This window comes from Acomys minous (assembly GCF_964271855.1).
Source record: "Acomys minous genome assembly, chromosome: 15".
In the NCBI taxonomy this organism is placed as follows: domain Eukaryota; kingdom Metazoa; phylum Chordata; class Mammalia; order Rodentia; family Muridae; genus Acomys; species Acomys minous.
This window is the reverse complement of record NC_140497.1, coordinates 101,845,033-101,860,051: the sequence shown is the minus strand read 5'-3', so window position 1 is coordinate 101,860,051 and position 15,019 is coordinate 101,845,033. Positions and strand designations below refer to the sequence as shown.

General features: G+C 55.2%; 1 protein-coding gene across 1 annotated transcript; it reads left to right on the top strand.

Annotated features, from left to right (window-relative positions):
- Window positions 1-4,318: 4,318 nt before the first annotated feature.
- HOMER3 (homer scaffold protein 3) lies at window positions 4,319-14,931 on the top strand. The gene is made up of 10 exons (XM_084759201.1): window positions 4,319-4,472; window positions 6,563-6,644; window positions 6,725-6,881; window positions 7,726-7,857; window positions 11,066-11,173; window positions 11,904-12,025; window positions 12,770-12,926; window positions 13,080-13,190; window positions 13,285-13,371; window positions 14,584-14,931. The coding sequence occupies exons 2-10, from the start codon at window positions 6,631-6,633 to the stop codon at window positions 14,773-14,775; spliced, it is 1,080 nt and encodes a 359-aa protein (XP_084615327.1). The 5' UTR covers window positions 4,319-4,472; window positions 6,563-6,630; the 3' UTR covers window positions 14,776-14,931.
- Window positions 14,932-15,019: the final 88 nt, after the last annotated feature.

The window sequence follows — 15,019 nt, the reverse complement described above, 5'->3', positions numbered from 1 at the left end:
CATGCAGAGTTGAAACCCTGCCTCACTTGCAGCATGTATCTGGTCACGTCCCCTCCCTCTCTGGCTCTAATGTCTCCCGTGGCTCCGCGCGGTACCCTCAGAACAACACGCACACGTCCCCGTGGCTGGTCCCGCAAGGCCGTGCTCAGCCCCTGCAACATCCGCATCAGGACTCACCCCCACCTCATGGGTCTCCGGCTTATTCTCCTCTGACCATGTTGTTCTCCCAGTAAAACCAGTCCGTCCCTACCTTTTGCACGCGCTGTGTCCCCCTCTCTTCCTACTCCATGTCTCAATAAAGTGACGATTTTAGAAAACACGGTGGTCAGGAAGAAAGCTACCTGGGAGTCAAGATATGATCCCGGGCCTGACACTCTCTCCTTTCCAAACCGCTCTGCACGACGGTGTCAAGGTTATGAGCTTAATAGTTGTTTGGTTGTTTGTTTAGAGACAAGGTCTCTATGTAGGTAACTGTTGTTTATTTATTTATTTAGGGACAGAGTCTATGTAGCTAATTTCATTTATTTACCTATTTATTTATTTATTTAGACACAGGGTCTCTATGTAGCTCAGGCTAGCCCTGAGCTCACAGTAATCCCCCTCGTCCTTCTGAGTGCCAGGATCAGGGGCACGAACAAAGTCACCTTTGAAGCGCTCTTTTAGGTCCACTGTTCGATGAAGCTGGCTGACCCCCAGTCTCTGAGGTTCCCCTACCTGGGTGCCAAAGACCCTTGGGGCCCCTCCTCCCAGTCCTGCTCGGATAGCTTCCCAGCGTCCCTCCCAATGTGGCCGCAATTCCTCCGGCCCACTTTCTGCCCTTCATAGGCCTGTTTGTCAGAGCCCACAAGGACAAGGACGCATTAGCCAAAAATAATCCTGCGACCTACTCCTGAAAATGGGCCGGCCCCACCCGGCCACCTGGCTCCCAGGAGGCAATTAGCGCACGTGGCAAATGAGGGTAATTAGATCTGTGGGAATGAAGCGTCACCCAGCACCCAGCACTGCCTCCCCTGCTCCTGCACAGCAGGTGGCCCTCTCTGCGCCCTCAAGCCGATTCCTGTGTAGCCTGAGCAAGTTGGGTCTTCTCACTGAACCACACTTTTTCTGGGAGAGAAGTCCAAGTTTGCAAAATCACCAATATATGCTCTACTTCCCCCAAGTACTGGGGAGAAAGGCCTGTGCTACCACCGCCTAGCTGAGAAATAATTTTTATTTAGAAATTTAATTATGGCTGGGTAGAGGCTGCTGGATCTCTGAATTCAAGGCCAGCCTGGTCTACATAGCCATGCCAAGTCAGTAAACCTGTTTTCTGGAAAGGGATTTGTGCCAGGCTGGCTTGTTGTAGATGCTGGGACAAAGTCTCATAAGAGGGGAACAGTGAGTGACCAAGCCACACATTAAATGGTCACCTAAGCCTGTGCTGAAGGCTGGACAGGAGCTCAGGGACAGGAGAGTGACCGAAGCCCCAGAAAGAGAAAGTTTTGTTCTGATCCAAGAGAGAGAGCCCCCCAGGGCTGGAAAGATGGCTCAGTGGTTAAGGGTGCAACCTGCTCTTCCAGAGGTCCTGAGTTCAATTCCCAGCAACCACATGGTGGCTCACAATCATCTGTAATATGATCTGATGCCCTCTACTGTAGATAAAGCACTCATATACAATAAATAATAATAATTTAAGAGAGAGAGAGAGAGAGAGAGAGAGAGAGAGAGAGAGAGAGAGAGAGAGGGACCCTGACTTTTGCTCACACATAGCCTCTTTGGTGTTAAGTGTGTTGACCTGGCTCCCACTTGATTCCTCCTGTGCACAAGAGGCCCAGTCCTTCACAAGTCCCCGGGAGCCACACCAGTCAAGTAAGGACATCTTTCCTTAGGGCCCAGGGGTAGCTCCCCACAGCCACCTGCCTGTCACTCAGGGGACGGAAGGGCTGTGGGTGCTGCCTGGGTCCTCCAGCCCCCTTGCCTTGTCTCAGTCCCTTGTCCAGGTGAAGGATACGCCTGCCACATGGAGGAAGTCACGCCCACCCTTGGCTTGCTCCAGGCTGAGCCACCAATGTCAAGATAGGGTAAGGAACCCCCCCCCTTTTTTGTTTGTTTTGTTTTTTGTTTTTGAGACAGGGGCTCTTTGCAGCCCTGGAACTTGCTATGTAGACCAGGCTGGCCAGGAACAGACAGAGATCTTCTACCTCCCGAGGGCCCAGCTCTGCTGTTTGTTTCTCAGTAGTATCTCTTGTAGCCCAGGCTGGCCTTGAAGCCATTTTGTAACTGAGGATGCCCTTGAACTCCGTCTCCACCTCCCTAGCCCTGGGAAGACAGGCGCCTGCCAAGTCTTGTTTCCAGAGAACTCTCAACTCTCACATTCTTTCTTGTGCCCACACATAGCACAAAGCCTGCCTGGGCCCTTAGCCACTCCCCACCCCCACACCCCCTGCCCAAAAACCACATGTCTGGGCTCTGCAGGCTGCCCAGTGCCTGACAGATCAGGAACGACTTCCATGAGCTCAGATACTTAAAAAAAAAAAATTTTGTTAATAAGGAGAAAGTCACTCTGAACACAGCAGACGGTATTTTCTTTGTTCCCAGTGTTCGTGTGTTCTGTGGCTCCAGGCCTGAAAACCAAAGCCAAATACTTTGCGGGTACATATGCCTCTCAAGGTTAAGAGGTTAGAGATGATCTTCTTTCCCCAGGCGTGAGTATGTGTTCTGTTTAGGAGTTTGGGGGTTCAGGGGCCTCTACACCTGCCTGTGACTGAGAAATAAGCAGAAATATATTCACATATAATAATATATCCAGAGCATCAGTGGAAGGCCAGAGAGAGACTAGAAGGCCCAGGAGGTCCTGGTTTGGGCAGTCAGAGGCAGGAAACAGCACCGCACAGCCTGGAAGGGCAAGAGAGTTAGTCACCCGCTCAGACACCCAGCTCCCGCTGGAGGGAGCACTGTAGAAGGGGTTTGAGTTCACACAGGAAAATCAAAGCCAGGCGCTGCAGAGAATCACAGGCTGTGCATTTGTTCTCACAACACTGAAGCCCTTGCAGAACCTTCTAGAAAGGGATAGTAAGGGGACTTGCAAGGGGTACCCACAGGTGGTTGGCGACCCTCAGGCAGATAGGGAATTCTCTAAAGCATCCTTGGCTGACCGCTGTGGCCAGCCAGCCCCACCCCTACCTCCCCCACCCCAGGACCCAGTGGCTGCAGAAGCTTGCTCATTCAGTGGGAAAAGGACACTAATGTCTCCAACACTTGGATCCTGAGACTCTGTAACAATTAATAGCCTAGTTACTCCAGCATTTTGTTTTTCAAGACAAGGTTTCTCTGTGTAGCCTTGGCTGTCCTAGAGCTCACTCTGTAGATCAGGCCGGCCTCGAACTCCCGATGGCTGGGATTACAGGCATGTGCCACCATAGCCCGGCATTCCCAGCATTTTTTTTTTTTAAAGTCAGTGTCTCACTATGTAGCCTTGGATGGCTCAGTATTCGTTATATAGAGCAGGCTGGCGTAGAATTCACAGAGATTTGCCTGCCTGCTCCTTCCAATTGGGGATTAAAGGTGTGTGCCGCTAGGACCAAACTATCTGGTGCCCGGATGGAGCCATGGGCTCTGTGGGTGCTTGGCGAGGGCGTCACTCACTGAGTTAACGGCCTTACCCCGACCCGCTCAAGCTGTGTTTATGCCTCAGTTGCTGAGGGTCCAAAGAACTTTTTATTTCTTTCCGAAGAAGCCACTGAAGGCTCAAGGCCACCCGTGGCAGGAGGCAGGAAGGCGAGGAGTCATTGTCCATCCGTTTCCTGTGTCTCTCGTTATCTCTGGGTCACTGGATCATACAGGATGTCCGCTGCTGTCCCTAAACCCTGGCCTGCTACCACCCACCCAACACCGCCCTTCCCAGCCTTCAGCCCAGAGCTCTGCCCCACTGCCAGTCCGACAGCAGCACTCCTGTACCCCGCCTCCTCCACCTCTATCCTCCCCCGCCGCCCTTACCCGCAGCCACCTTCTGCTTCTCCCCCTGCCCTCCTGGACGATCGGCCTCAGCCCCTAAACCCTCTACTTGCAAGCCCTGACTTCATGGGCCCCTCCCCCTCCTTCAAAGGCCCCGCCCTGTCATCTTTCTGTTCCCTCCCACTGGGTCCCCACTCCACGAGTCCCTCCTCTTGACCTCCTGGTGCCCTCCCCTTCCTCTGCCCCTTCACTTGGCCCCATTCCCCATCTTTCCACTCAGTTCCCCCCGCTTCCCCAGCCCCCTCCGCTGACTCCCTTTGGAGCCCCTCCCCCTCCCCGTCCTCTGCCCTCCCCTTTTTCCCTCTTTGGGTCCCTCCCTCCTCCCCGCCTGCAGTCTCTGGCCAGCAGGGGGCGCTGGGCAGAGGCGGGGCGGCGCGGGGACTGGCCGCGATGGGACCGGAGGCGGCGCAGACAAAGGCGCGGGCGGCGCGGGGCGCTCGGAGGGCGCGGGCCGGAGGCAGCGGTAGCGGCGACTCGGGGTAAGCCCGGTGGAGGGGGACCCCAGCTTCCGAGGCGCGATCGGGGAGCGGGGGGCGCAGGGAGCTCAGACGTTTCCAAAGTTGTGGGTTGTGATGCGGGGCCGGGGTGTTGCGGGGTGCAGGCTGAGGGGTTGGGGGTCCTGGAGTACGGGGTAGAGTGCTGGCTGGAGTTCTGGGGCGCAGAACGCGGCTGCAACGGGTCCCCCAGCCCGGGTCTGGATTTGGGGGCGCCGCGTCGCGAGGCTCCGCTGCTGGGAAAGTTGCGTGTCAGTGGCTCCCGGAGTTGGGGCTCATGGGTGCCGCGAGTGGGGACCGGTCCCAAGTGGGTGTCTGGTGCCGGGCTTCTGGCAAGGGGTCCCGCCTCGCGCGATCGCTGTCCCCCGCCCCGCGCCGCTGCTCCGAGGCGCGTGACTACTCAGTGAGTAACTTTTCCCGGTCGCGACAAGTCCAGGCACGAGCAGTCCGACCGGAAGGGCCTGAGTTCGGGGACCCCTTTCCCCAAATCTCCGCCAGCCCCAATCGCGTCCACGGCTCGAGCCGAGCCGCCCCTCCCCCTCGTGGGGGCTCCAGTTTCAGACCCCGTGACCGCGACAGCAGCTGCCCAGGACAGCATGGGGGGGGGGTTGCCCTGGCCGCAGGCGCCGGGCCATGACCTCCCGCACCCGCAGGCCCCTCCTGTAATCCCCTCTGGTGCAGATCTGGGGGTTCAGGAGGGTATCCGAAACTGTCGGCTGACAGGTTCAGGCACTCATCGGAGGCTGGGGAGCCCTTTTCCCAGTCTTGTTCTCTGCTCACATGGTGGGAACTGGGATGAAGATCTTACCGTCTGTCTGTCTGTCTGTCTGTCTGTCTGTCTGTCTGTCTGTCTGTCTGTCTTGTCTGTCTGTCTCTTTCCCTCTCTCCTCTCTGTCTCTGTCTGTCTGTCTGTCTCTTTCCCTCTCTCCTCTCTGTCTCTGTCTGTCTGTCTCTCTCCTCTCTGTGTCTCTGTCTCTGTCTCTGTCTCTGTGTCTCTGTCTCTGTCTCTCTCTCTCTCACTTTCTCTCTCTCTCTCTCTCTCTCTCTCTCTCTCTCTCTGTGTGTGTGTGTGTGTGTGTGTGTGTGTGTGTGTGTGTGTGTGTGCTGAGATAAGGTCCCACTCCCAGCCCAGCTTGGCTTCAAAGTCTCCACAATCCTCTTGCCTCATCCTCCCCGGTGGTAGGAGGATGACGTGCCACCACGCCAGGCTTTCGTTTTGTCGTTTTAAATAGGCTCCCTGGAACCTCTGAGTCTGAGGTCCTGCCTTGCCCTTGGGGTGTGTGCTAAATGGTCCTTTTGTGGGAGCAGAGAGGCCCTGGTTTCCCTCTTAGGTTCTCAGAAGCACTCCACCTTTATTCTTAGAGATGGGGAATCTGTCGGTGATGTCCAGGGTGGCCTTGAACGCGGGATGCATGGCCCAACCGCCTCAGCCTCCTGAGGAGATAGGACCACAGGCTCTAATCACCAATCCAGCTCTGTCCTACTTTTTGATGCAGGGCGCTGAGGAAACCAGTTGCATGAGAGGGGGTGAAAAAGATGTCCTACCCACTTATCTTGACCTCATGCCCAGTTCTTTTGGGAGGACACTTTCCGGGGGGGGGGGGCTGATGACCTGGACAGTGAGTGGAGCACTGGCATGAAGGACCACTTGGCTGTTGTGGGAGCAGCCTCATACCCTGGCAGTTTGATGATGAGACACCAGAGAGACCCCCCTCAGCCCACTTGTGGGGGCTTCGCCTCAAAACGGAGCCTTTGGGCTGCACCTACTGCTTAGGTGGGAGGGGGCTCACCCAGCACACAGGAAGCCCTGGGCTCCATCCTCGGCGCCACACAAACGGGGTGTGGTGGTGGCACAAGCCGGCCATCCCCACACTTGGGGAGGTGGAGGCCAGAGGATCAGGAATTCAAGGTCATTCTTGGCTGCATAGCAATTTTGAGGCCAGTCTGGGCTGAGACTGAGGAGGCGGGTGTCAGGCGTGCCACTGCTCTGTTTGCTGGTTTTGTAAAGTCACCGGGAGGACCAGCTTGGCCCGAGCATCTCTGAGGCCTTGCTCACAAGTTCCTTTTCTTCCCAGGGGACAAACAAGTGACTCCTGTCACCCCTCTGGGTGCCCCTTAGAGGCCATCCAGTCCAGCCTGACCAATGTCCACAGCCAGGTGAGTGCCCACCGACTCTGGTCCAGCCAGGCCCCCTGGGTGGAGTCAGAGCCCTAGAGCTTCTGTCACGGCCCCTGCAGGGAACAGCCGATCTTCAGCACCCGGGCGCACGTGTTCCAGATCGACCCCACTACCAAGCGGAACTGGATCCCGGCCGGCAAGCACGCACTTACCGTGTCCTATTTCTATGACGCAACTCGAAATGTGTACCGCATCATCAGCATCGGGGGCGCCAAGGTCTGAGCAGGGCCTGGGGGCAGATGTGCAGCCGTCCGCCAGGCTAGATTACTTGGGCATCAAGGAGCCTTTACAGTAGCTTCTTCTGGAAATACCTCAGTGCTGGCTTCTCAGACAGGGGCATTCAGACTTTCAGTTAGGCAAACATGGGGATACTAGACCTCAGCGGGCCAAGAATTCTACTGCAGCCCCTTACCGTGGGTCCTAAAGCAGGGGCTCCACCCGTAAGCCTGCCTCTAGCCCCTCACTGGGGGATTCTGGGTAGGAATCTACTACTGAGGCAGACACCTAGAACTATTTGTTTTTTGGTTCTGAGCCTAGGCTCCAGCTCAAATTATTATTATTATTATTATATTATATTATATTATTATTATTATTATTATTATTATTATTATTATTTGGCTGGGTGGTGGTAGCACATGCCTTTAATCCCAGCACTCAGGAGGCAGAGGCTGGTGAATTCGAGGCCAGCCTGGTCTACAAAGTGAGTCCAGGGCAGCCAAGACTACACAGAGAAACCCTGTCTCGGAAAAAAAAAATTATTGACTATTTATACAGTATTCTGTCCTCCTGTATGCCTGCACACCAGAAGAGGGCACCAGGTCTCATTGTAGATGGTTGTGAGCCACCATGTGGTTGCTGGGAATTGAACTCCAGACTTTTGGAAGAGCAGCCAGTGCTCTTAACCACTGAGCCATCTCTCTCTAGGTCCCAATTATTATTACTTTTTAAAATTTAACTTTTTAAACCAGTGTGTCGTCCAAGACTGTCCTTAAACTTGAGTACTCCCTGCCCCGAGTTGTTGTCACTCAGACTGATCTTCATCCTGTTTCTCCGCCCCCAGGCCATCATCAACAGCACAGTCACCCCCAACATGACTTTCACCAAAACCTCTCAGAAGTTCGGGCAGTGGGCAGACAGTCGAGCCAACACTGTCTATGGCCTAGGCTTTGCCTCTGAACAGCAGCTGACTCAGGTGGGCAGGGATGCGGGTGGCAGTGATGGCATCTGTGCTCTTCAGGGTGGGGTCACACAGAGCAAGACTGCTTGAGTGCCCTGGGTAGTGTGGTCGTTGGCCACCTGGCTCCGAGTCTGCACACCCCTCGTGCCTCTTAAGGGTATCAAATGGATGCCCAGACTGGGCGCATCTCTCCAGCTTCTACCATCACCACTTAGTATTGAGTCCATTTTTATTTTTTCAGATATATTTTATGTGTTTGTGTGCATTTGTGTGTGCGTGTGCCATGTGTGCGCTGTGCCTGCAGAGGCCAGAAGTTGGCATTGGGTCCCCTGGAGCTGGAGGTACAGGCCATCGTTAAGGGGAACTGAGCTCTGAATTCGTGTCGTTGGGAATCACTCCCCCCCCCCCCTTCGAGACAGGGTTTCTCTATGTAGCCGTGGCTATCACAGACTCACTTTGTAGACCAGGCTGGCCTCGAACTCAGAGAGATCCGTCTGCCTTTGCCTCCTGAGTGCTGGAATTTAAGGCTTGCGCCACCATGCTCAACTAGCTTTTTTTTTTTTCTCTCTCTCTTGGTTTTTCGAGTTTTGGACTCGTTTTGTAGATTAGACTGGTCTCACCTTCCAAATGTTGGGACTAAGATTGTGTGACACCATGCTCTTTTTTTTTTTTTTGGTTGTTGTTTAATAATTTGATTTTATATGTATTAACTGTTTTGCTTGCATGTATCTATGTGTGCTTGCATGTGTCCTCACCGTGCTTACAGAGGCCAATAGAGGGCGCCAGATCCCCTGGAACTGGAGTTACAGATAGTTATGAGCTGCCATGTGAGTTCTGGGATCAGAACCCTGGGCCTGGGTCCACTGCAAGAGCAGCCAGTGCTCTTAACCACTAAGACATCTCTCCAGCCTCACAACCTTGTTTATTTGTTTGTTTATTTGCTTATTTGGTTTTTCCAAACAGGGGTTCTCTGTGTTTCTCTGGCTGTCCTGGAATTTTCTTTGTAGACCAGGCTGGCCTCAAACTCAGAGATCCACCTGCTTCTGCCTCCTGAGTGCTGAGATTGAAGGTATATGCCACCACTGGCTGCCACCCCCAACTCCTCCCAAGTTTGGCTTTTTTTTTTTTTTTTTTTTTTGGTTTTTCAAGACAGGGTTTCTCTGTGTTAGCCTTGGCTGTCCTGGACTCACTTTGTAGACCAGGTTGGCCTCGAACTCACAGCGATCCACCCGCCTCTGCCTCCCGAGTGCTGGGATTAAAGGCGTGCGCCACCACGCCCGGCTTTACCCCCAAGTTTTAAGGCAACTCTCTAAACTCTCAGACTCTCTCTGCCACTAGAGTGCTGTGACCACAGCTGTGTGTCACCACACCAGGCTTATTTATTTATTTAGAATCTTCTGGCCTCAAGCAATCCTACCTCAGCCTTCTTGCTTGCTTGGATTAGTCCTTGCCTGCTTAAAAGAAGTTCTGGGCTTGTAGAGCTGGCTCTGTGATTAAAAATTCTGGTTTCTCTTGCAGAGGGCCAGGTTCAATTCCCAGCACCCACATGGTGACTCATGGTCACCAGTTCTAAGAGATCAGACATCTCTGGCATCCAGGGCCACTAGGCAGGCATGTGGTGCCCAGATAGACATACAGGAAAGCACTGATAGATGGAAAATAAAATACGTTTTTAAACTTTTTTTTTCTTTCTCTATTTTTCTTTTTTGTGGGAAGTGTGTGTGTGTGTGGGGGGGTCTCACCAGGTAGCCCTGGCTGGTCTGGAACTTGCTGTGTAGACAAGGCTGGCCTCAAATTCATGTTTTCACTTGAGTTCCTTGAATTCCTAATCGGCCTGCCTGAGCCGCTCAAATGCATAGCCAGCGGGGCGTGGCTGAAATGCTGCGGGTGGGAGGAGCCCCAGTGGTTAAGAGCAGGTGCTGCCCACATGGTGGTCACAGCCACCTGTAGCCCTATGGAGAGGAGCCTTTGATGGCCCTGGTCTCTGGTGGGGGGGGCACTTACACATGTGTATACACACACAATTAAAAGTAATAAAGTTAAACTGAAAAGCAAGTTTCCTTTTAAAAGTTTTTATTACACTTCTTTATTCGTTCTGTGTTGTGTGTCTCTGTGGGTGCTTGTGTGCTGTGGCAATCAAGACGGCCCGTGGGAGTCAGCCTCCCGCTCCATACAGACCCCAGGACCAAACTCAGGCCATCAGCCTCAAGCGAAAGCTTGCCAAGCCAGGTCACCAGCCTTTTTTTTTTTTTTTTTTTTTTTTTGGCTTGTTTGTTTTGTTTTGTTTTCGAGACAGGGTTTCTCTGTGTAGCCCTGGCTATCCAGGAACTCACTCTGTAGACCAGAACTCAGATACCTGCCTGCCTCTGCCTCCTGGGTGCTGGAATTAAAGGCGTGCGCCACCACCCCCCAGCTTTTTTCTTTTTAATTTTATGTATATGTGTGTTCATGCCTCTGCGTGAACGTGTGTGTGTGTGTGTGTGTGTGTGTGTGTACAGAGGCCAGCAGAGGGCACTGGTGTGTGTGTGTGTGTGTGTGTGTGTGTGTGTGTATGTGTGTGTGTGTGTGTGTGTGTATACAGCCCAAGAGGCCAGCAGAGGGCACTGGTGTGTGTGTGTGTGTGTGTGTGTGTGTGTGTGTGTGTGTGTATACAGCCCAAGAGGCCAGCAGAGGGCACTGGATCCCAGGAGCTGGAGTTACGGGCAGTTGTGAGTTAGTTGCACGAGGGGTGACCTGATAGAGCTTTTCTGTAATAGCAGCTCCCCCACCCGACACCAATGAGCCACCGCTCTAGTCCCCACATATTATTTTTAATAAACAAAAGCTGTTTTGAAATGAAAAGAAAATGCACCATCGCAATCATTCTAACGAGCACAAGTTGTCACTTAGGAGAAGGCTGGTACTCTCTCTGGCTGTGGATGCCTTCCCTGCGTTATGACTGGCAGGTGTGAAGGACAGATGGCCAACCAGCCTCAGGCTGTCCACTCTAAGCCAGGCTGACAGGAACAGGGAGTCCCTGTCCATGTGGCTCAGAACCTTTAATGTCACCTCTGTGACGTGCTTAACCCCTCGAGTGTCACCCTGATGCCTGAGATGCTCACGGGGCTGACCTTTTCCATCATCCCCCAAAGGCTCTGGGGTGACAGGGCAGGCAGGGGATGGGGGTGACGTGATGAGAGGTGGGGGCAATGCTTTCTGACCATCCCCCCTGCCTCACGCCCAGTTTGCAGAGAAGTTTCAGGAGGTGAGAGAAGCTGCCAGGCTCGCTCGGGAGAAATCTCAAGATGGTGGAGAATTCACTAGCCCTGCCCTGGCCCTTGCATCCCACCAGGTAGGTGTTCCTGCCCCGCCCCCGCCTGCCACACCCCGTGACTGCCACACACACCCAGACCCCTCTGACATCAGGGGTTATGGCACTGTGCTAGTGTCTAAGGCTGAGCTGGTGCTCTTCTACATTTATTTGTGTGAGCACACATGTACATGTGCCTGGGTGCACATGTAGAGGTCCAAGGACAACTTCTGGGAGTCAGTTCTCTCCTTTCAGCTGGGCATCAGGCTTGGTATCCGCCCATGCCTTTTTTATTGTCTTTTTTTTTTTTTTTTTCCTGAGGCAGGGTTTCTCGATGTAGCCGAGGCCCAGGCTGGCCTCGAACTCACAGAGATCGGCCTGCCTCTGCCTCCCAAGTGCTGGGGATTAAAGGCGTGCGCCACCATGTCGGGCTTCCTTGCCTCAATTTTAAATGAGATGTTTGAAGTGTCTGTGCCCAAGGAGAGCAGTTCCAAGCGTTCAGAACCCCTGTTTCTGTAGGTTGTTCCGATTTGGTCGTGCGGGGTTAGTGAAGACCCAGGCAGGTGGAGCACAGGGTTTCCCATTCAGGGGCCCGGTGGGAGCTATGGAGGGTGAGGAGGGAAGGGACACACTGGGTTTCACCGGTCAGTTCGGAAGCCCTTATCTCAATACCCCCGTGACCCCGGTCCTCACCTCAATCAACCTTACCTCCTACCGAGTCCTTGCCTGAAGCAAGCGCTCACCGTGACCTGGTCGTGGCTTCCATGCACAGGTTCCCCCGAGTCCCTTGGTCAGCACCAACGGTCCGGGAGAGGAGAAGCTGTTCCGCAGCCAGAGCGCAGACGCCCCTGGCCCCACCGAGCGGGAGCGGTTGAAGAAGATGCTGTCGGAAGGGTGAGGGGTGTGGCTTGCAGAGCAGGTGTGGTAGGCGGAGCCTGCTTGAAACCGGGCCGGTGCCTAAGGGCTGTGTGGTGACCATGCCTGTTCTTTAAGGTTGCGGGTGTGCTGTTTCTGCAGTCAGGGTCTTGGCTGGCACTAAAGGGGCATGGCTGGCAGCAGGGGTGTGCTAGGGTGAGACATCCCCAGGACTGACCTTTAGGATGCACGGGACGTGGTGTTGCTGGGATTAGGGTCCTGGCGGGGATTAAGGGGCGTGGGTAGTGGGATGGGGCCTTGGATGGGCTTGGTCATCTCGAGAGATAGGTGTGTGTGTGTGTGTGTGTGTGTGTGTGTGTGTGTGTGTTGGGGGTGCAGACTGCTGTAGGTGCAGCTGGGTGGGGGTGTGGGGAGTAGAAATCTGGGCTGCAGATCTGGGAAAGGAGGCAGTCGTTTCCTGCCTCATCTGCTGAGCATGCTGTCCCTGCCACCCCCAATTCCATTGCTGTAATGGACTGTGTGGCACAGGGATAGGTTTTAGGGTCCCGCTCATAGCAGTGTGTGACCTAGAACTCACTGTATATAGCGTTGAAATCGCTAAGGGGCTATCCCTGTCTCAGCCCCAGTTCCCTGCTCCACATGCCTTGGTTTCGTGGTCCCCCGCGCCTTAGCTTAGTGTCGCTTTGGCTCTGCTCTTAGCCCAGGATGGCCTCTGCCACCTGCCCTGACTACGCACACTCCAGCCCGCTTTCTTCCCCACAGCTCCGTGGGCGAGGTCCAGTGGGAGGCTGAGTTTTTCGCGCTGCAGGACAGCAACCAGAGGCTGGCGGGGGCCCTTCGTGAGGCCAACGCAGCTGCGACACAGTGGAGACAGCAGCTGGAGGCCCAGCGTGCAGAGGCCGAGCGCCTGAGGCAGCGGGTGAGGACGCCCCACACACACACCCCACCCCACCACTTCTGTCCCAGGACAGTCCCCAGAGCTCTTGTAAAATGACTTGAAACTGAGAGCTTTACAGGGGTCATCAGGCCGTGTCCCCGAGGGCAGTGGCACCACTAAGCTGTGCCTGTGCAGGTGGCGGAGTTGGAGGCCCAGGCAGCTGCAGAGCCAGTCTCTGCGGGAGAGAAGGAGGCAACCAGCCAGTCGGTGGAGCAATTGGAGGCCCAGGTGCAGACCAAGGACCAGGTGAGCCAGGGGCGAGCTCCGGGCTCCTACCCTCGCCTACCTGTCCTCGGGAATCCAGGGGCCTCTGAGCAGACCTGGACCCCTTCTGCTCTAGGAAATCCAGACTTTGAAGAATCAGAGCACAGGGCCACGGGACATTCCTGACACCACCGAGCGGGAGGAAACGCGGCAGAAGGTTCAGGTTGGCTGCAGGCCCGTTTGTGGGAGTGGCCCCTGGGGTAGGACAGGCCCCGTCTGGCACTGAGTGGGATAGGGCCATTTACCCAAAGTTGCAAGGGAGCCTCACACTAGTCTCCCCACACTTGAGCAGTCTGAGGTCTTCCAGAGACCTCATCCAAGAGTTTCGTCCCCACAAGATTCCTGGGGAGAAAGTTGGGGAAATGACACGCGTGTGTGCACACACACAAACTGTGCAGAGGCCCAGAAGCTAGCATGGCTGAATTGGTGGCCCTGCTGGGGGACAGCGAACCCATAGGAAGGTTTCGTGTGTACACGCAGAGCTCCATGTGGAGGCAGGCGCACACGTGTAGCTGTGGGGAGGCCGGAGCGCCTGGTGTCTTAACTTCTACTTCATCCTTTGAGATCACCTGTGTCACTGAGCTCAGATTGGCTGGGCTGGGTGCTGAGCCAGTGACTAGCGGGGACCTGCTCTCCCACCCTTGGGGTTACAGCAGCTGCACCTGGGTAAGGCCTGGGATTCAGGGTATGGTCGGCACTTTACCATCTCTTTCGTTCCACCGCTCCTTTCTATGTCTTGGTATTTACCCCGGGCTCATGAGGTTAGGGGAGCCAGCCCTCTCCTGCCACAGCGTGGTCCTGGGCCACACCCTCGTCTCCGTTTTTTTTCCTTCCTTTCTTTTCTTGATACTCTCTTGCTACAGCCGGTCTGGAACTCACAGATCCTCCTGCCTCAGCCTCCCGGGTGCTGGATTAAAGGTCTGCGTACCACATCTGGTGCATCTTGTTTTAAGATTTAATTACGTGTGTGGTGTTGTACAGTAGTGCAGATTCCCTCAGGGGTCACAGGGATGTGACCCCTCGAGCTGGAGTCACATGGAGGTGAGTCCTCCCACGTGGGCGCTTAGAAGTGGATCCACAAGCTTCAGCCACTGAACCCCCTCTCCAGTCCTTCCTCTTGTTTTTAGAAACGGGGTTTCTTAATGGTCTGGGGGCAGCTTAGGCCGGTCAGTGTGCCCCAGGACTCCTGCCTGTCACCGCAGCCCTGGGATCGCAAATGCGTGCCAACCGTGCTCGGCTTTTTATGTGGGGGTGGGATTCGTACCTCACGCTTCATGGCACTTTTCCAACACCTTCGTCATGGCCCAGCCCACCACACCCAGCGGGTCCGGCGCGTCCCAGGTGGCCCCACTCCACCCACTTCCTCCCACTGTAGGACCTGGAGACGCGCAACACGGAGCTGGAGCAGCAGCTGAGGGCGATGGAGTGCAGCCTGGAGGAGGCGCGCGCCGAACGGGAGCGCGCCCGGGCGGAGGTGGGCCGGGCCGCGCAGCTCCTGGACGTGCGGCTGTTCGAGCTGAGCGAGCTGCGCGAGGGCCTGGCACGCCTGGCGGAGGCCGCACCTTAGTGGGCCTGGGAGGGCCTGCAGCCCCAAGGCGCCCTGGCAGGGACCGGGGACCCCGCCTGTCTCTGAGCTTTGCACTGTGTAGTTTTCTAGAATCCTTGGGCAGCTCTGATGCCCAGATTACATTTCTAAGTGGCTGTACAAGTGCGTGGCATTGCTGGCACCTGCTGTCGCTGGCTGCTGCCGCCCTGCATCCCAGGGACACTGTGAGGGAAGGCCACAGTGGTCATCCCAATGGGCAACAGGC